At 38.4% G+C, this 22,623-nt stretch overlaps 1 protein-coding gene across 12 annotated transcripts in view; it reads left to right on the top strand.

Annotated features, from left to right (window-relative positions):
* The window catches only part of LOC128027221 (disks large homolog 3), an 87,220-nt gene that overhangs the window by 6,245 nt on the left and 58,352 nt on the right, over positions 1-22,623 (top strand). For 7 of the 12 annotated variants that reach the window (XM_052614589.1, XM_052614596.1, XM_052614597.1 and 4 more), the window contains exon 1: positions 15,225-16,361. In XM_052614589.1, coding sequence (XP_052470549.1) covers positions 16,002-16,361 — 360 coding nt within the window. In that variant the 5' untranslated portion in view covers positions 15,225-16,001. Of the gene's footprint in view, positions 1-4,366; positions 4,453-7,560; positions 7,672-15,224; positions 16,362-22,623 lie in introns of those variants that run through there. The other 5 variants (XM_052614590.1, XM_052614593.1, XM_052614601.1 and 2 more) reach the window with 2 other exon arrangements.

Raw genomic sequence — 22,623 nt, forward strand, 5'->3', positions numbered from 1 at the left:
GACTAAATATCAAGCGCTTATGATGTTTAATACTCTGTCATTAATCTCATTCACATAATTGAAGTGTTCTTAGACTCTAAGTTGAAAGCCCTTTGTTTAATTTGGCATCAAAGAAAAAGTGATCATCAAATATATTGGGGACACAACGAGGCTTGTAACAATTGAGTGCTGTGATGCACTGTGGGAGGGAGGAAGATTCGACCGTGGGCTTGTTTGGTTGTCTGCATGATTGCACAATTTCAAACAAAGGTTTTCCTAACTGCACACTCATCTCTTTGTTTCCAAACACACAAACAGACTAGGAATCACACAGGTTTTGTGCCCAAATATGACCCAATATCAAGGGAGGGCTATTTCATTGCTGGGGAAAAAACGCAGGCCATAATTCCTCCGTTTTTCTTTTTGTCATCGTGTTTTAGTTCCTCTGACACAGTTTTCAGGTACTATAACAAGTCAGTCTACTCTCACCTTACCTCAAATGCTTTCTTTTTTTATTGGTAAAAATTGATAGCCTGAATGCACTGTAAGTCGCTTTGGATAAAAGCATCTGCTAAATGCATACATTAAATTTTTATTTTTTATCATCAAGGCTGCATTTATTTAATAATAAAAAAAAAGAATAAAGACAGTTGTTCTGCTTAATATTTCGAAAGAACAGTATTTATTTTAAATAGATCTTTTGTAGCATTACAAATGACTGTACTGCCATGTTTGATCAGTTTAATTTATCCTTGCAGAATAATAATAAAAAAATGTTACTGACCCTAAATATTTGAACAGCTTTTAAACAAAATGTCATTACAAATATTTAAAACATTTAAAAATGTTATAGCTGGGTCACATAGTTTTAAAAGGTACCCAGAACTGAAAAGTGAATTATACTGAATTTCACAGGAATTTCACATGTAGCTTGTATTGTTAAATATTTTATCAATCAAGTATAATTTACCATATAATATGAATGTCTGTTTTAAGCTATAAAATAAAGTTTGGAATCATTATGTAGGAAACTGATTCAGTATGTTTTTTTAACAAACCGACGAGTGTTAAAACATGGTTTTTAACTGATCAAATATATGTGAATTTAATATTGACATTGAAATGAGGTGAACCTAGTGAAGAGGAGAGCAAGTGTGTAAACATTATTCTGTGGAGAGGACTGTGTATTTGTTCAGTGGCCAGGAATTCATGTGGTCTTTTAGGATTTACTTGGCTCTGGGAACATTGTGTTGAAATGCTTTTTTGAAGGAAAAAAATATCATTTCACCAGGACTTTGTCTGAAATAATAAATGTGTCTGTATATCAAAGTATCCAAGCGTGTTTTGCAAGACCGGTTTTTTTTTAGCATTCTTTTTTTTTGTGCACACACAATCTGCTACATCATGACAGTAGCCCTAGATATGAATAACCATTGATGTTGCCTGCTATGTTTGATATGTTTGAATAATGCATTTGAGGGGAAAGGTCTCTTAGATGAAGACATAATTCATATTCAGAGACATTCAGGACAGCTTTACTAAATGAGGAGATGTTTCTGTATGACACACTTCTACATTTCCATTCATCCCACAGCTGCATGATTTATAATCATGCACCATTTACTGGAAGACTCTACATTTTAGTTTACTTTCCTCATCGCTTTCTTTCTTTTCTCTTTCTCATCTAGCTTTGACCAGCTAGGCGATGAAACCGCTTCCCACATAGTGTTCTCCTCCCACTCACACAGGCTCACATAGACACAGCCATGATGAGTCACATAGTCCCATTCTTCTACTGTCTTTCCCGCTGCACCCCAGTGGGACTCCATTACTGCCCCTAACAGTCCCCACACATACACGTACACCGCCCGCATGTGCCGCCAGTCCGAGTTCACTGCTTGTCTCTCCAAAAAAAAAAAAAAAAAGAGTTGCTTTTTTCTCAAGCTCTTTCTTCTTCCATCTTAAAAAAGACTCTCGTGTGTTTCTTCAGGGACCGAGAGCGCGTTATGCTTCAAAGGCACAGCAAGGTAACAAGCATCTCATTATGTTATTAGTGCAGGCTGTGGACCAGTGTGGGAGTGTGGGTGACATCAGCAGTATTGTCTCCCTCTGTTCTCATCAGCTGGTCGTCCCTCTGTTGATGACCACAGGCCACGGCAGTTAGTGACCTGAGAGGTAATGAGGTAAGACGCACAGAGAGGAAGAAAGGGTGGGATGAAGAAAAAAGCACTCTCGTTTGAAGGGGGAAGAGATGGTTTTGGGAAACGACGAGGACAGTAGCAGCCCCATTAGGAGACCAAAAACATCCCAATCTTACTTTGATGTCATGGTCAGAAGTTATTAAATTATATACGTAGTAGAATACGTAGAAATGAACTCAAGCAAGAATTCTGTTTTTCAAAGAATTACAGACATACTGATATTCAGACCACCAGAATGAATATGATATTGCTTTTATACAACTCTAAACATCAAACAAGAGCTCAGTATTAAGTAACTAATGTTTTATACATATATTTAGAGATACTTTATCCATTTTTTTTGCTCTGCATTGAATTGATTTACAAGCAAGTCCAGCAATTTATGAATCATCAACTGTGCAATATGCAGTTCTAAATGAACAAATTTGTAATTGAATCGGTTGAGTAAATGTTTCACTCACTCACTTCTGTCATTTAGTTCACAAATAAATCAGTGCTTTTGAGTTATAAATTAAGCATAGATTTGAATCATATATTAAGTGAACCATAAATTATAAATGATTCATAGTCTCTCATCTCTCAAGCCATCACCTACTGGAGAAACAATGTAAAGAGTCATTGACAGACTGATTTTTTGTTTTTAACTCGCAAACAAACAAAAAAGCGCAAGTCCAGAATAAATGTCTGCCTGGAGCAGTTGAAGGTGGAAGGAACTGCAGTGGTCAAAAATATTATTCAATGAACCAAATTTTGAAAGTTAAAAATGACAAAATTACTTATGGTACCTTTTTTTTTTTAGAATGAAATATTAAGTTTGAGTTGTTGTATCTGGCACATCAAATATAGGGCCGCATACATTCAAGGTTAAAGTGAACTCGCTTGATAGGTTTGAAGATAAGTTAAATCTGTGTGGGCAACTCAAGAATGTGCAAATTCCTATTAAAATGGATTTCACCAGTGAAGTAGATATGGCTGCACCTCAAGCTGTTTTTGCAACTTGAATAGGCACGTGTGAAAAGAGGAGGAGACAACCAATGTAACACCCCTTGATTGATTCCAGTGGTCCAAGCTAGTTTCTCACAAACTGATTTTATAATCTCACAGCTCTGCTATAGTGTGCACTGATAATTGAACATGCTATTCCAGTTGTCCCAGTTAGCACAAGTGTAAACATCTCATAGCTTCCTGCTTGACCTTCAACACCACAGCCACTGTTACCTCTGCTAATGTCTTCAGGCACTGTGCTATCATGAGTGAGTCATATTAAAAGCCCCTCTTAAATGAATATGATTGCTCTCTTAACCAAGTATGGATACATTTTGGCTGAGGCTGCTGGATGATATTTATAGAGACCTACAAAAGTGGGAATGATGCTTAAGTTGAGCCAAAAGTTGACATTGTTCTTAACATGTGAAGACTGTGCACCTGTGCCTTTTGGCATGACTTACATTTACATTTATTCATTTAGCTGACACTTTTATCCAAAGCAACTTACAATTGCTACATATGTCAGTGGCCGCACGCCTCTGGAGTGACTAGGGGTTAAGTGTCTTGCTCAGGGACACATTGGTGTGTCATAGTGGATTTGAACTCATGTCTCTCACACCAAAGGCATGTGTCTTATCCACTGCACCAACACCTCCCCCGGTAAAGACTTGCTAATCTATTGATTGGGCTCATTAAATGTTCACAGAAATAAACATTTACTCACTCTTGTGTCTATGTAACCGCTAAGGAGACATGGTGATAGAAAAATTGTATTTCAAAAGGTTTTGCTCTCGAATGCAAGGTCCTTCCATTTTTTTCCCTCTTTTTTTCTCAGTCTTTATGTCCTTTTGTGGCTCAATACAATATAATGTTCTCAAAAGCATATGGCTTTCTTCTGTGAAACACAAAATGAGAAATTTATAGTATGTTCAAGCTGCTCTTTACCATAAAAGGCAAATTGTGCAAAAAAAGCTTTGTAAAAAACCATTGTAAATGGGAAACTTTATTTTTGGGTGAAATAATCCTTTAGGATAAATATTGTAATGTCAGCCTCAATATATATTGTATATTATAAATGTTGTATTTTATATATATTTTTATTTGTTTTTAATCAAAAAATGGTATTACCTATTTCTGCATAAATACCTGCACGATTTAAATAGATTCCCTCAATGACATCGCTATTCCCTTATTCTCAGATATTCGGGAATGCTACGAGATTACCCTGCAAATGAATGCAGCACAAAATGGAGTTAAAGACAGCAGCTCTGTGGACACATGGGAGGTAAGAGTTTCAGAGAAAGGGCAGCTTTATTTTATTACGTCATTATATGCTCATCCTCATGTCTTCCAAACCCTTATATCTTTATTATCTTACATAAATCTGACTGATCTGGTTGTCATGTTTAGCTCACTGACAGTTGAAGCAGTTAACAGCTCATAGACATAACATAGGGGAGGGAAGTTTACAAAGAAGTGCTGGACAAAAAAAAAAAAAGGGAAAGAATGAAAGCGATAGTGTGTGGAAGTTACAGACACTACAGAACATTATTCATATCTAGAAAGCACTGCAGTGATAACACCAAGTGCTCCTCGGTGGGCTGTGTGATGATGTCACCAGGACTTTTCGTTACAAGTGTCCGCAATCACGTGTTTATGCAAAGTATTTATAGGGAGAGTACAGAAAATAACCTCAGCCTCTGCCTGGGTTCTGTTAAAAGCAACTGCAGTGAGGGAGGATCACTCTGTGGTCTCTCTGAGGGTTCACACAAACATACACTCGGGTTTTGTCTAAAATAGTCTCTGTTCATCCAGTAAAGGAGCGCCCTGTGACTGATGTTTTGAAAAGATTATAGAGTGAAGTTTCCCATATTCTCAATGGCCATCCAAAAATTCAATGGGGAGTTATGTGACATTATTAAATTTTTTTTTTTTTGTAGCAAACAGCTTTAAAACTCATTTCACTCCATCTCTTACTACACCAGAACATCAAGAATACTTATTTAAACTGTTTTTTATTTCATTCACTTTTTGTTACAACAAGGAATAAAGCAATTTCCTACAGCTTCTTAGAATGTGTGTTTTTTAGTGATTGTTCATAGAAAATCCGGTTAAAATTCTTACCAATACATCCAAAATAAAATGTTATATCTTGTAATAACTGAAAACACCGCACAACAATCATTTAATGGCAATGTGTTTTTAAAACCCAGTAACTTAGTCAGAACTAGAATATGCCATAAAGATGTCAGTAATCACAAGATTGCACTGGATGGATTGGTTAATACAGATGATAGTGACGTAAAATACATTTTTTATTTTTTGATTGGCTAAAGGATGATTTTACTGAAAAGCTAGACTTTTGATTAAGTAACACACACACACACACACACACACACACATATATATATATAGAAGCAAATATTTTATTTATATTATTAGTAATAGAAAGGCAAATATAATACTTTCTCATTTATGTCAGCATTCCAGATCAAGATGTCATCTAAAGTATAAGCATGCTTGTTTAAACATTTTTTTTTCACATTATTATAATTATTATTGGACTTCAGGCACCCTGCTCTTTATTCGCATTGGCTGTCAAAAAAAAAAACCACAATATCGGTCTACCACTAAGTTTACACATTAATTAATTAATCAAAAGATGAACGGATATTTGGGCAATCTCTGAGAGCATGATCAATCCCATTTCAAATCCCCAAACTGCATTTTCCAGAAGCATCACCTTATTGTGACACATGTTCCACAAAAATACTGCAGGGGTCACTATGTGATGTGTGGTGGAGATGGTCACGGGCCTCAGTTTGAGTGTGTCCAGGCACAGCCCTGTTCTCTGGTTCTCTGAGAGCGAGCGAGGCTGGATCTGAGTGAGTGTCCAGCACAGGCTTCATTAGCATTCACAGAGTGCGGCCACCTGAGAGACGTTAAATGAAATGAGTCTGCAAATTCCCCGATTTGGTGCAGAAGGAAGGGAAAAAAAGAAGACTCTGGAATAATTTACAGAACAATCATTACAAAGCCTTTGTGTTAAACATCAAGGGGCAGTGGGTCTTTCCTTTTGTGTTTATATTAGCTACAGTTACAGTCAGTAATATAACAGTCTTATGTAATTTGGTATCAGTTTTATATCAGGGAACGTTGGCTAACATGTTTTTTTAAATGTTTCAAGCTGTACATAATCCAGCCTCAGTATATACAGCGAGCAGTTGTCATGTGTCAGCAGTGATTCAGTGGGACTGGACACCAGCAGCGCCTCTATGTTCCTCTCCGGGTTGAGACTGCAGCAATCCTGCATGTTCTCAGCTGCAGTGTCCATCCACCGATGATAATATGATGGCAAACCTGGAGCTTAGCAGCAACTATTTGTCAGTTCAGTTCATGGTGGTCCAATGGAGGCAGTGATAAAAATGGTACATTTTTGCATTGTGTTTTATTAAATGTTTTTTTTTAAAAGATCGTAGATGTGACTTTATTTGTGCTTTTATTTGCATTAGCGTAAATGGGTTTGGCTTGGCCTAATGCTGTAAACCTGCATGCCTCTGTGTGTATGAACACACATGGTTATGAGAGTAGGACAGATCCTAAAAGAACATTCTAGAGTTGAGTTTGTTACGGTTTGGGAAGGGAAAGTGAGAGAGCCTTTGTTTCATCTGCTGTCATGGCCTTTTCCACAGGCTGCCCCCTGCTGCCTGTGGCCTGTGAGTGCGGGATATGCTGTGATAAACAGGCTAGAACCAATCTAATCAAGTTCTGGCCTTGGTTGTGCATCTTTTGGTCTAAAATGTTATGTATGAAAATGTTGCCAGATTTAGAGAGATTTTATAGATGTGGATAGTGGTCAGTAGTTGTGTTTTAATGGCCATGTTTGTTTCAGTATGCTTGCTGGCACTAGTTCTCTCTCTTTTTTTCTATACAGATTTCTGTCCATCCAAACCATCTTGCAAATGGTGCAATTTGCCTCTCTGCACTACTTTCCCTTCACATAACAAATGGCCCTTAGTGCTCATGCTGGAATATTCCCTGCCCCTGAGCAGTCATTCAGTTGTGCACAATGATAATTGTTTTCCTGTGGCTCTTCATAGTCAGTTGTGTAAAACAAAGTTTACCTTTAGTCTATTTTGCCAGATTTAGTTAAATAAATTAATACAAAAAATATGTATTGGATCAGGTCATTCAAGTTATTTAATATAATTAATTATTAGATTGTATTCTGTTTTTGCTGATTTCATGCTGTTTATGCTATGTCTTCATCACTCACTAGATCTGATAAGTTGAATCCCTGATATTGAATATTTGGTTGCATCAATTTAAGGGCTTTTTTCTTCTTCTTGTGTATCTATGCAATCCAGTGATCCTGTGTGATTTGTCCTTGCAGACCTCGGGTGAAGAGGTTGTGTCACGTGTGTGTGTGACCAGCAGGAGGAGCTCTCAGAAGGTGGAGAGAGTGGCTGGAATAGTAAGCCGCTCACATATAGAGACACCTAAGGTTAGTGGCTGCTAAAACTGAAACTGAAAAGAGTTTATAATGTATAACACCTTCAGAATGGGACTTTCGAATGTTGCATGAGATATTTCCTGACATAGAGATTTGTTTATACTTTAATGTCTGTTTCATCTCAGTGTCGGTGCTCAATAGTTCACAGTTAAGGACGGGCTTATGGTCTAGGATCAGTGTGAGAGAGACTCCACATCTCTATACCTTTCAGTGTCTTTTGCTTGAGTGCTGCATTTTTAGTTGTCTGAAATAAAATAAAGTGCAGTGTTGTACACAGCGCAACAAATCAGTATCGGAACAGTTTAATGAATGTGCAAAATTTTTATGATAATGCGTAAAGAATAATGATAGGCTTATTTCCCTTATGGGCTGTTCACACAGAACTAGATTTTGTTAAATGTTGACAAAGGGCTGAATGGAAGGAAAAAAGGTCTAGTTTTTAGAATGCTGTATCATATGCGATATGCCTTAAACAACAAACATGGCCATCTAGTGCATGTTTACGTGGGGAAACTATGGAAAAGCAATGCAGTGGAATGCAAAAACATTCTGTGCATGGCCTATGTGTATGTTTTTGTTTTTATATGTTTTTCATGATACATATTCATATAAGTGAATACATATGGATGGTTGAAGCTAGGCTGCAGTGTAGCTGAAACAGGAAGAAATATGCCACGATGCCACTGTAATCACCCAGTCTTTCAGTAACACTCTGAGCGAAGGCACAACAGTAAGGTCCTACTATATCATGGCAGCTCTCATTTTCACATCCTCCCAATCACAGCACCCCCAGCGGCATGTGGCGGCACAGTGCCTGCGGGCGCTGGCGTTTCAGATGAGCATGAGGGATGGGGGCGTGAGGAGGAGATGGCAGCGTGGGTGTGGTCTCGGGTCCTGGCTGAAGAGCGTGGGACCACCGCGTTGAGAACAGAGGGCCTCTATTGTCTTCATCAAAGCGCAGGCTCTTTGCAAGGCAGCAGCGTTCTGTTGACAGCAGGGCTGGCTGATGCTGTGCTGAACGTGGTGTCGTGTCTTCCACACATTACGAGGGGTTTGAGGTGGAATGGACGGATGAAGAGAGAGCTGCAGAGGGGGGAGGATGGGGGAGCCAGGCGAGGTGAGGGCCGGTGCAGTTCAACGCAGTTAGAGCTGGAGCGGACACCTAGAGCTCAGCCTTTCGCATGTTGCCATGGAAACCAAATTCCTCCCCCTACTTGCGTCCCTACAGACTGGCAGCCTCTCTCGCTCCTGCTCTCTCTGTCGCTGTTTTCCTGTCTCTGTTGCATCTTTCTGCATCTCTCATATGCGTTCTGCCACATAACATGGCAAAAATGTGTGCGTTGCTTGCGACAGGGTGTTTACTTGACGCTTGAGATGGATGAATGTGGGATGATGCAGAATCACCAATCTGAAATATGCATTTGGCAACACAAAGGAGTCTCTCTCTGCATTCAGAACCCTCTCTGTGATCAGGATTTCTCATTCTCATCAGCAAACATTTTGAGTTACCCCACCTCCCCTCCCCCAGAGTCATTTTCAGTACAGTCATATCTTTCTCATTGTTGTATTTCCACTTTACTAGATTTTACTTTAGCTCTTTTCTGTTTATCCTTCTCTCCAGACCCATGCACGATTCTTTTAGTCATCCCTCTTCTCAACACCTACAGCACCTCACCATGTACACACTACAGCTAAATATGGACGTCGCTCCTGTTCTGAGAGCTTAATCCTGTTTTGTACACATACAGCTTGCTTAGGTGAATGACAACCACAGTGTATGACCAAATCCACTTTGAACAAAGTAGTGAGACACAAACTGAACAACGAGTGAAGAATTTAAAGACACATCAGAGCACTAAATATAGTTCACACACCGCTTGTTTAAACTAAATTGGAATCCACACTCTGCGAAATTTAGATTTTTCTGGAAAAAATTGTGATATAATGAAAAAAAACTGAACTTCTTTGCAGAGTTGCACAATTTGGCCCATAATTTGTGAGGTGTTAATGTGATTATAAAATACTACTGCTATTACTAACAATAATAATAATATTGAATAAATAATAATAATAATAATAATAAAAGTAATAACGCTAATAATAAGAATCATTATTTTATTTTACAGTACAACAGTACAATTTCAATAGCCTACTAATATTTTTAGAATCTTAATTTTCAATCATTAAACTATTAAACTTTCATTTTGGCGGAAAACCCCAGGGAGCCCTTAACTTGGTGCAAGATTGTTGATGCATATTGTGTTCCCAAATGCATGTTACCAGTAATTTTGGTAAATTGTCTGGAGCAGCATTCACTGTGAACCGAGCCACTCTGAGAAACTGAAAAAAACCCCCAGATCTCAAGTTGCTCACGAGTAAAAGAACACAGTGCCACACTTCACTCTGAAACATGCAGCACATATATTGCATGTATGATTTTAGTTCATATTATTTGTTCATACATACATTATTCAAACCCACTTCTATTGTGTGAACTGGACAATTCAACACTGTTGTCAGTCCCAAACACTGGTTCTGTGAACATAGCCTCAGAGAATGATAATTTAGGGATTCATTCCTGCATTTAAATGCAGCTGTCACTCTCACAGTGTGCGTGGCCCTTATCAGACCCTTTTTCTCTTCAAGATCTCTCAGTTCTCCAGTCATTTTACAAGCATCTCATATTCCTTTCTCTCTTTTCCTCTCACTCTCTTTCTCTCATTTCCCTTATCATTACGCTGTCAGTCGGATGTGCGGTGTTTGGTGCAGCAGCTGTTTTCTGTCACCAGGCCTATTAATAGGAGTCACAGCCTTCACAGGCACTTTAGTTTATTGTTGGCAATGTGGAGGAGCAACGACTCAATGAGTTACGAGTGTTTAGGTGAAAACCCAAAACTCTTTCTTGGCCTTGCAGCAGTGCTTCAAAGCCATGCACATTCATTGCAATTCAAAATGTGTTTCCATTTATGTTAGCATTAATAATTATTGTATCATGTTTATGTAACCTATTAACTAAGAAATTCTCCTCACTATAATCAGTCTTTCATAGGCTGCTCTGCATGTTTTTGCTACAGGAATTCTCTGCAGTTCATTCAAAGGAAACCTTCAAGAATGTTACTGCCCCTTTAAGAATGCCTGTGTCTTGCCTTATATGGACATACATCCTGTCACGTGACAAGAGTGCAGTCACATGGGCTGCTATGAGAATGTACAGAAATTCCAGAAATTTTCTATAGATACCTTCGATGTGCGAGAGTATGTGGGGGTTGTGAGTCCGGCTGGGGGGATTTATGTAATGTGGGAATGCAGAAACTGAAAATGAGGCTGACAGATATGAGATAAGCTGTGTGTCATGAAGTAGAATCTAAACCCCTTTGTAAAACCATAACACAATCATTCTCAATTATTTCATAAATTAACAATGGGCTCCCTTCCAGTTTCTCAAGAGTGAGCCAGAGGTTGGTTTTCATTCTACAGAAATTCTCCCAGAGCCTATTTACTGAGACGTGCAGTGAGAAGAGGAATACAACCTATAATATTTGTAAATATATATTTAAACTATGAATACTCTGATTTTTTTTTTCTTAGTCAAAGAGCAATCTAACCCGTCAAGCAGATACAAGGTGCATTCGTAAATTATCTCTTTTTTTAACTGTCCATCTGTGGTACTTTTCTTCATTCAGCCTGGAAGAATGCATCTGTCTCTCTCATCACACAGTTTCCCCCTATGTAGTCATTTGCAAGAAAGAATAAGGCTGCAGACAGAAATGAATAGAGTTTTGTATGCATATTTGAGCCATAATAAAACATGCTGCACAAGCTTTAAATTAAATAATATTTATAGCATTTCTACTTGGGTTTTGCGCTGGATTAAAATTTTCATATGTAATTATTCTAGCAAGTTCATCTTAGATGACATTTAAGAGGTGCTTAATAGTTACTTGCAACTCATGGCCCCTTTACATGCATTAAAGGGGTCAAATTATGCTTTTTAAAATATCATTATTTGTGTATTTGGTGTAACAGAATATGTTGACATGCTTTAATGTTCAAAAAAGACATAATTTTTCAAATACTGTACATTATTGTAGGTCCTCTATGCCCAGCCTCTCTCAAACGCATTGTTTTCTACAAAGTTCCTCCTGACAAGCGTAGTCTGCTCTGATTGGCCAACTGACCCAGTGCATTGTGATTGGCTGGACACAGCAAGCACTCTTCGAAAATGTAACGCCTTTCCATAATTGCGAGCTTCATCTTTCAAAATAAATGTTAAGAGTAAAATGTTAATAATTTCCTTAGTTTTACCATCAGTTCAAGCCTGAAAGGGTAACAGTCGCGTGGCAGACACAGTGATGAAGCTTGTATGTGTTTACAGTACACAAACCAAGGTAAAGACAGCTGACTCCACTGTGTGACCCCCCCCCCTTTCACATACACACACAGACATGTGCATGCGCCCGCACACACACGACACGCAAAACTTCGCATTTGAACAGTCAATAGAAAATACTTAAAATAATAACAAAACATATTTACAGTAGCTGATTCAGAAGCGCCAGATTGTCGTAGTAAATTTAGAATGACATCCTCTCCTAGGTTCACGAAACAATCGTCCATAAAATGTGTTGCTGTTCTGTTGTTAGCAACCTAAAGTTTCCTAAATACATCTACTGTCTGAAGGCCAAATAAAGTGCTTTTGCCTAGATACACACAGCATCTCCCTGACATGGCTGCTTCAACACTAACTGCAGTTACTGAAACCACAGCTTCTTTCTTTTTGTGAACATTTGGGCGGCATTATGCAAATATTTCCACATAGTGACGTAGACATGTTTGAATGAGCCGTTTTAGGGGGCGTGGCAGTCTTGACTTAGATAAAGAATATCTCTTTGGATTTGAGACTTTAGTCTTTGCAACTTTACAGATCTTCATTATGCACCAAGAACTTGTAACACTCCAAAGAGAAAGGAAAAATGTAAATCGCATTATATGACCCCTTTAAACTATAAGCTATTTTGGCAGCACATGCGGTGCAAGGTCCTGATTTGAATAACATGAGCATCTTGTTTTTCATTTTTCTGTAAACATTTCTGTGAACTGATACTCTAGCTAATTTTGACTTTTTTAAAGGTTTGATATTATGTAATTCTTTTAGGAGCAGCATTTTTTCCGAGAGGTACTAGAAAAGCCACATAAGCACGCTCTGCTTCCCTGACTTCCCCTTTCCTCTTATCTTTGGCTAGTTACCTCTGTGAAGACCATGGAAGTTTGCATCCTTTTTGAGAAGGTGCTGTATACACAATGGGAGCAGAGGGAACAGGGTGGTCATAGCATGAGCCCAGTCATGTGTGCTGTGATGAATATGCTTGCATTGCCATTTTTCAGCCACCAAACACCACCTGTACACTCCCTGTTTGCATTGGCATTGTTTTTTTGTGATACTGGCACCATTCATATCTCTGATTGGCCTTCCTCCTGGAAATCAGTAAGATTGCCGGAATAGTAAATTGTGGTAATGATGTGAGTTACCGTTGCATATAATTAAGTGTGGCTGAGCCTGCTGTTTGTGCCTCCTGGTGGGGTCGGAATAAAATAGTGTGCAATGCCTATTAGAACTGACTCAGCCACAAAAACAAGTGAATTCACACATGCATAAATGGAGAAACACACATATAAATGTTCATGCATGCATATACTCACATCAGTAAACACTCAGTTGGTTTCTAATGTTTATGCTCTAGTATATTTGTAATAGTATAACAGTCTAACAGGCCAACATCTGTTTAGATTCAGCTACAAAATTATGGCATTTCAGTTTAATCCCATCAAAGCCCTCAGTAGGATAGTCGCTTGGGTCACTTGTTATCAAATTAACATGGATTTTTAGTGCTGTGGAAATATTGCTTTTAGGTATGCAGATTTACATCTACAGATGTCTTTAAATTCAGCAATGTCTTCCCTCAATGAAAATAAATAACAAGAAATTGTGCAACTCAAGCCTGTAATTGTGCAACTTCCTCCAAATGATGCAGTTAATTTGATGAATACATTTCTACATTGATTATTTCTTACTTTACTGAGCCTTTCTGTTAGCCTACTCTGCTCTGATTGGTCAGATGGGCTAGTCTGTTGTGATTGGTCTACCACGTACAGTGCCCATCACCATAGTTCTGTATTTTGAATGCTTAATATAAAATGTAAATATCTATTATTTATCAAACTTACAGGTTGTGATTCAGTGGAGCAGCTGGTCCAAATAAATTGGGTGCTGAACCATCTAACAAGCGTTTTTCGAATCCCGTGTTCATTCAAAAAACAAAATTTTGGATGCTGTTCACTTCATTCATTTTGACCTAACACCATGTATCAGGTTTGTCATTCAAACATGACTGCATCTTATTAAACTGACTTGAAATGGTTACTTTTTTGGTAAACTCTGTGTTTTCATTGTGAAAGAAATTGTTTGAATGAAGTACCTCAAAATAAGTTTTACACTTCCTATCATGTTTTTCACAGGACTGGATATGGGAAGAGACAATGTTGAAATAAAGTGTTATTTTATGCACCTTTTTAGTAAAATGAGATAATGGGGAGTTTTTTTTCCCATGTCTAATGCTCAAATAATAGAAAACTGTCTAAAATACTATCATTAAAAAAAGCCACTCCAATGTTAAATGTGTAAAGAAAAGTTATATCTTACTTGCTATTATAACACTTTGGCTGAACTTGCAAGGACAGTGGTTCTACAAGATTTAAACATTATCTCTACACAGATTTTTAATGTAGGATGAATGAACTAAAGCAAATCACGGAAATGGGATTTGAATTACTGAAGACCTGTTTAGGCTGTTCAGAGTCAATTCTTTCTTTTGCGATACAATAACTTTATTTATTGTGCACTTTTAGCTTTGCAACTTTGCAGATTGTTTACATCCACATTCAGCTACATTACACATTGCATGAAAAACAATATTCAAAATGGCATAATGGGGCACTTTAAACCAGCCACAGAGAATATTTTTACTTTTAAAAGTAACAACTGAATCACTGCACATTAAAGACGCACTTTTTCTTGCATCAAGCATTTAAAATTTTTTCATACCTAGTTTGTGGTGTCTAAATTGTATGGTTTCGTTTATCCTGAAATACCGTCACAAATGAACCCAGTACACAAATAGATTAAAACCTGGTCATCCATCAGCCCCTTCTGTTTTCCGTATAAACCCTCAAGGTAGGTCTTCAGTCTTTCTTAAAATGAAGCCATGGAGCTGAATAGCACACTTCATTCGTCTCCATTCGGGCTCTGTGTGCTGCCTGATTTTCAGGTGCGCTGGCCCTTTAAGAGCAGTCACTGAAGCAGTCAGTCCTGTGTTGGTGCTGCTGATGATGGGTGTGCTGTGAGTTGATTGGCTGTGGCTGTCAGGGCTGAGGTGCTGGAGGGATGCTGCTACGCATCTCCCTCTCTCTCTCTCTATCTCTCTCTCTCTCCCTCTCCATCTCCCTCCCTCTCTCTTGCTTGCTTGCATCCCTCCGTATAATCCACATCTAGGGCAAGCAGGCTGAGAGTCAATCCAGTGCGCAGCTTCTCTGCAGGCTGGGAAAAGAGTGACAGAAAGAAGGCAAGAAAACGCTTCCCAAAGCAGGAGGAAACGGAGAAGGAACAAATCTGGCAAGCAGAGACATACAGAGGAAGATTTGATCACGGATATCATTGCTATATATAGAAATTGTTTATATATATATATATATATATATATATATATATATATTTAGGACTATATATATATATTAATATATTTGTACACACGCATATCAATATTTATAGAAATATATATGTATACATATATACCTGTATATAACTGTATTTGTGCTGGTCTGTTTATATCAATATTTTTATATGTATTTGTGTGTGTGTAAATATATACATATATAAACAAACGAATATATATCTATGAATTTATTTACGTATCACTGTGAACCAACAGAAGCAAGAAGAGAACTCGACCATCGGGGCTGGTCTCTGATTCCGAGATCATACACACTATTTTCTGCATTATTTTTCCAAGCGTTTTGCATCGACCTGAGGAAGACTACCAAGCTTTTTCTATTTTTCATCGCCCTGTTGCAACTTCCTCATCTCATCTTTTTCTCAATCCGGAGGAACAAAGAGGAGGATAACAGGGTTTGTGAAGATTCCTGCCGTTCGTGCTGCCGTTCGTTAGAAGAGCTGCACTGCGCGCTGCGTTTGATCTGAGCAGGCAGCAGCAGCAGCAGTGAGATAGAAAGAGACAGAGAGTGCCGCACCGTGTGAACTAGCCAGCATGCACAAACATCACCACTGCTGCAAGTGCCCAGAATGCTATGAAGTGACCCGCATGGCCGCCCTGCGCAGGATGGACGCCCCGGCATATGGGGACTGGCAGCCCGAACCCTACGGATACCCGGCTGGCTATGGAGGTGGCCAGACCTTACCACCCCAAACCTCGGGCGGAGGAGGGGGAATGGGTGGAGGGGGTACATTGGGAAGAAGTAAAGGGAAAATGATGTCAGCTGGGGGTCCTGGAGGTCCCAACCCTAAGAGCCATTCCAAGTGTGGCCCCAAGGTGAATGGTAATAACTCAGGAGGGCAAGGAGGATGGTGGCCCGAGTGCACCTGTTCCAACCGGGACTGGTACGACCAGGTAAATGCCATTTCTGTGCTGCTGGGGGGATTGAAAGTAGGCAGTTGGTGTAAATGTGGTTGCTAGGTTGAAACTGAACAGAATCAGAAAGCTCCCCTGTAGCTACAAGAAGATGCATCATTTTTTAAGGAATTCATCCAGTGTTGATCCTTTCATACTGCATGTGCTGTAATCTTACAGCATGCTCGTCAAGATTGATTCTTGCTGAGAAGGAGTTTAATCTTCAAGTATTTACTGCTCCATCAGTGCTTTATGGTTTCATCAATCCCCTACGTACATACTTACATCTTAACTCTCATCTGACAAGGATTGACAGGGCCGCTGTAACCACGCAACAAGTGCATGTAGCTCCGCCAATTTAACTCAAGGATGGCAGTGATCTGCCAGCACAGCTGACCAGGCCAAATACATGATCAAATCTAATGTTCAGCAAGTAATGGGTGAGGTGAAAAGGTGGATGTTTAATGGATCTGTGTGTGTGCATTTCTCATTAATTTCCAGTATGTTGTTCTAGTCACTGATTGAGATACAGCCAGAGGTGAGGTGTCTTCTGAAATATAATGTACACACCATGTTCTGGCTACATTTTAACCTAATATTCAAGCCAAACCAGGCAGCAGAAGCTGTAATTAAGTGAGGTGTATGTGTGTAAGTGGCAGCAGGGGTGGGGGAAGGGTTGCACTGAATGTATAAAATGGAGGAAGCAGGCTGTCATGTGAGAACAAGCATGCATACATGTTCTATGCCTTTAGTGTGTGTGCATCTCTACGGTGTGGGGGTGCATGAGAGTGAACAGGCTTTTATTGGTATTTGTGCATGGCTGAGGGGGAGAGAACGCAGAGAGAGCAGCAGAGACGCAGAGAAAATGGAGGGTGAGATCTCGGTGGCAGCGAGGGTGAAATTTCACCAAGCACAGGGAGGGAAGGCGTGAGCAAGGAGCTGACTAATTCTGCCTCCGTTCAGAGGATGGGAGAGGCATCAGTCAAAATCAGTGTGGTTTTTCACTCATTCGCTTTTGTTTTAATCATGAATTATGCATTTGGTCTTGGCAGCATTTGCTGTAAACCGAATAAATGAACCCTTAAGATGTGACATTTCCTGTTTATTCTCTGTTTCTGGAATAATTTCCTTCTCTTTTGATGTATGGCAACTAGAGAGATGAAAAAATCAGTATGTATCTTCTCCAGTGCACCTGATTGGCACGAGCTCCCCTATGGCATATTGATGGAGTGTATGTTTAATTAATGAGAAAGAAATTGTTTAACAGAGGTATATAGGACAATGACGCTATTAAAGCTTCCTGTATGTGAGGAGGAGACCATGGATCAACCTGCTGGTTTCTCCTCTTCTTGCCAAATTGTTGTCTGTCAAGATTATTAAAGAGGATTTGGTTATCTTTGAAGGCCTCGTGGATGTGTTTCATTTGCGAAGGCTATCGCTTCTGGGGTAAATTTGAATGAATTTCAGCTTAGAATGAGGGTTGAGCAGTAAGAATGGGGGAAAATGTACCTCATTGCGGGGGGAGAGGATTGGCAATCATCAAAACGGCTCAGGAAAGTGGTGGCAATAGAGGTGAAAGTGCCAGTTCGGAAAAGAGAGAAATCCGCCAATAAAGACATGCGGGTTGAGGAAACAGAGTGGGTTACATAAGAGAAGGCAGTTGTTGGATACGCTTTTGAGAGAGAAGCTGTGGATTTGTGTGCTAGCATTTGCCCCCTACTTTCTGTGAGGCCACAATTAGCACTCCGAGTGCGTATAATATATGCACACATTCATATCTGCAGAGAACAAAATATTCATTGCGGGTGAAATTATGTAGAAGATTCTCATTTGTTTTGTGGCAAATCAAAAGATCAGTTTTCACGCAGTGTTATTGTGGCCAAATTGCATCACCCCATCGCTTCAGCTCTATGTTGTGCTTTAATGGTGAAGTGTGTGTAATTTCTGCACCACCAGCATCACCAACCAGAAAATAATGGCTTCTAACATCTTCCATTTGGAAACCAAACAGATTCTTCCCCTAAACAATGCTAAATAATGTTGAAAGCACTGCAGTTTTTAGTTTTTAACCTTTAATAGCACTGCCTGTGTTTTTGAAAAATGTATTTAAATGTTAAAAAATAACACTGATTGACTTTAACCTGTTAACTGTCACCCCGTCCCGAATACGGGACGCCTACGTTGACTATACTATATTACAATCAAATCTAATCTTATCTTGACAAACTATATATCATTGGAAAGACTATAGTCTAAGACTCCCAAATATATATTTTACCAATATTTTTTGTTAACAATTATGTAGGAAAAGTAATAGTAATGTAATGTCATATTTCTAAGTGAAACTGGATACAGAATGAGAAAAAATGTAGGAAAAGTCTTGTTTTTGTCCATCTATAATTAATTTTATTCATCTGAATTTGACTGGATTGTTAAAAGTGACAGTTACGCAAGAGTGGTTTAAAATGTTAGAGAAACAAGCATTTTTTTTTCTTTTAAATAATGTGCAATCATGCACAATAATTAATAACAGGGTTTATTTTAAAGTGACACGACGTGTCGACAAGTATGGTGTCCCATATTCAGAATTTGTGCTCTGCATTTAACCCATCCAAGTGCAGGCAGTTGGGGGTCCGGTGCCTTGCTGAAGGGTACTGTACATTCACTCCCCCCACCTACAATCCCCATTACTGAGACTCAAACTTATGACCTTTGGGTTACAGACTCTCTAACCATTAGGCCACGCTTGCACCCCAATTTGATTTCAAATGTATTCTCTACATTAGGCTATTCAATAGATAGTTGATGGATTGGGTGGTCTCAAAAGACATGGTCAGCTGTAGGAGAATGAGAACATTTCTTCGTCAAATTAAGGGATGTGTGTTCGGAAGGACTGGGCATCTTCTGAATGAACCATGTAGTCTCCAGGCACCAATTTATTACTTTATTCTCTTGGGCTTTATGGCACAATCTAATGGTTATGATTAGTGTTAAATAACGAATGGCCCTTACAACATTTACCCTCGTAAAGTAATCGATTAACCTGCTTTTACTTTCTTTATATCAATAATAACTTCTTGATGAGACTAACTACTAAATTACAGTCCACGACCTGCTCAGTTGCCTGTCTGTCTGCGTACATGTGCTCAGGAACTGCGTGCATCACATATGTTGAAGTGTACTTGAAATCTGTGGGAATGAAGGAGCTGATTTGAAGAGCGACTTCAGTCGTCAGATGTCCTCGCCTTGTACCCCCAGCTGCGGTAGAGACAGCCTCCATCTTAGAGATGAAGCGTCTGCATCATATCAAGAAGGATGTTTTTTTTTTTTTTTTGTTAACCCATCCTGTTAGCTGCAAAACATTTGGACCAGGCTGAAATGATGATGCAAGCGATGTTGAAATGTATGTGACAGTATGTCTTCTGGCTGCATTACAATTAGAGAGAAGGGCGAATTGATGCTGTGTTTTAGCTTCTCGTTGTCTCATTCATAAGATCAACCATTACTATAGATGATTCATAGATCATTATCTTCCTCAGTCCTCCAGAGAAATTCAACTTAACAAATAAATCATGTTAAATGCTGCATATTAAATAGCAGGGGAACTATAATACATTTATTTTCATCATAAATGCATAGCATATTTCTTGTCTACTACATGCATTATTTTATTGGATTAAAAGTTAATTGAAGAATTAAAAATGTATATTTAATAGCTCTTACACTTGCGTCATTACATGAGTTAAGTGGTGAATACTATTAATGAGCAACATGCATTTAATATGTAATTATTTCCTGGAGTAAATGACACATGTTTTTGTTAGTCCTGTTGTAATTGTCCTAACTTGAGTACTGTGTAATCTAGTGATATGGACACCGTAAAATGCTACTCATTTTATTATCCTATGTAGAATTCGTTTATTTCCCCACATTGCATTAGTAGCATTCCGTAAAACCTTTAAAAAAATATTTAGGTTAGTGATTCAGTGTGGTGTAATTTTCATATGCTGCCATATATTATGTTTATAAATACATCTATAAATTCTAATTTTAGTTGTAAGATCACTAAATGAAATTAAATTAAATGTTAGGATAGGGGAATATTTGGCCAAGATACAACTATTTGAAAATCTGTAAACTTGAGGGTGCAAAAAATCTAAATATTGAGAAAATCGCCTTTAAAGTTGTCCAAATGTAGTTCTTAGCAATGCATATTACTAATCAGAAATTTTGTTTTTATATATTTACAGTAGGAAATGTACGAAAAAACTCAGCGACTTAAGGTTTTGTGCAGGGTCACATATATTATAACTACTGCTTGACATGGCCATTAGCTGTATGTCTTTCTACAAATTGCAATACAGAAAATTAAGAATCTTTGAAGATAGAACAAGAAGAATTTCCTGAATATATATATTTTTTTTAAGGTAACATGATTTCGATTAAAATGTTGTTGTACACCCACAATGTGCATACAGTACATGCTTGTAGGTCAACATGCTCCTAGCAGTCAAAAGATTAACGGCACATCTTTAGAATCTCATTTATCCATTTAAGGTTACATGCAGTACAATGCCTTAATGGTTCATCTTACAGATGCCCAGTGTAGCCAATTTCTGAGCAATATATCTTGATCAAGTATTTGCATTTATTAGAATGAAGCCTTGCATCACAGTGCATTCAATGCAAGAGAATGCAAGAAATATATCCAGCTTTTCTTTTTTCTTTTTTCTTTTTTTTTATATAAAGCATCTCATTAATGGTGCACCCTGCTATATCAGAGGTGATATGCTGTGCTCTTGTGATCTCAGCAGTAAGCCAAGTTCCTCAGTTGATTATGCATGTCATAAATCAGGAGCAGGACTAGCATATGTGAGCACTTACAGATGGTTCGTTAGCTTGAGACATCACCAAGACAGTAATGTATCTGAGAGGAGGCTGGGTTTGTGAGAGATTTTAACTAATTGGATTTTCATTTGTATTGTGGGGTTTTAGGTTGCAGAAAAGAAATGGGATGGGGGTTGGGGGTAATGTTGTGGAGGAAGATAAGGCTTACCTCATCCATTCCAGACGAGACCAGTTTAGGGTTGGTCCCATGAGACACTCTTCTTTCCACCAAAAGCAATATACGTCCTTCTGGAGAACTGAGAATTTGATATGAGGCCACACATGTGAAGACAAAATGCTACAAGATTAAATTAGAAAAAAAGGAATTAATATATAGATTTTGTACTCTTTATTTTTGGTTTTTATAAAATTTTTAATTTTGTTTTGTTTTGGTAATATTTTGTTTTCAGTGAAGACTCTCCACACACATACACACACACGCACATACTGTATATATTTTCTTAAACCTGTTGCTTAGAAATGTTAGTGAAATCAAGCTTATGTGTTCAGACTTGATTTATCTCAACAAATCTTAAATATCATATTTGTAAATCCCATTAATATAAGGTATATTCTCTTTTATTGTAAGGTAAATTCTGTTGGATGCATCTCATCTGAAAATATTCTAAAATTTACTTTGCAATTATTAGGTAAACATACAGTATAGTTTACATTAAATGTTGTTAATATCGTCAATAATTGTATTGTTGATATGTACACAGATGAAGTAAATCCCATCCTTGTGTGACAGATAAAAAACCATTCTTGACATTGTCACTTGCTTTTGCATTATAGGATAGCACATTTGTTAAATGAGATAACCAAGACTTGCCACATTTCAAAGTGTCTTCCTTCATACGGAAGCATGGTCTTGTAGGAGGAAAGTGTTTGATTCTACCCAACACTGCATAGGTACCCAGTTAACTTTAGGTGTTGCCATAGCAACAAGAAGGCCAGAAATCATGCTGCCCGAGAGAGAGAGAGAGAGAGAGAGAGAGAAAGAGAGAGAGAGAGAGAGAGAGCTGAATTCAGTGACATTTTACAGACATGATTGTGCATATTCATGACAACATTTTCACTTGCTGACGGTGCAGTTACCTTGACATGCAGAACTTTCACTGTGCATTCATTGATCTAGATATCAGTGATATGATCTGTGCAGTCTGTTTTGAGAGGACTTGCTATATCACAGTATCCTACTCTACACACACATATGCAGCTATTGAAGCAGCTGGCCTGGACAGGAAAATGACCACATCATATACAGTAGCTTATTTCATTTACAGCATTATGTTATTGATCTAGAGATCTACAAGGCTGAAAAACCTACCACATTTGGTCAGTAAGTGATTGTTAGAGTGCGTTGTTTCACAGC

Source organism: Carassius gibelio, chromosome A14 (assembly GCF_023724105.1).
Source record: "Carassius gibelio isolate Cgi1373 ecotype wild population from Czech Republic chromosome A14, carGib1.2-hapl.c, whole genome shotgun sequence".
NCBI lineage: Eukaryota > Metazoa > Chordata > Actinopteri > Cypriniformes > Cyprinidae > Carassius > Carassius gibelio.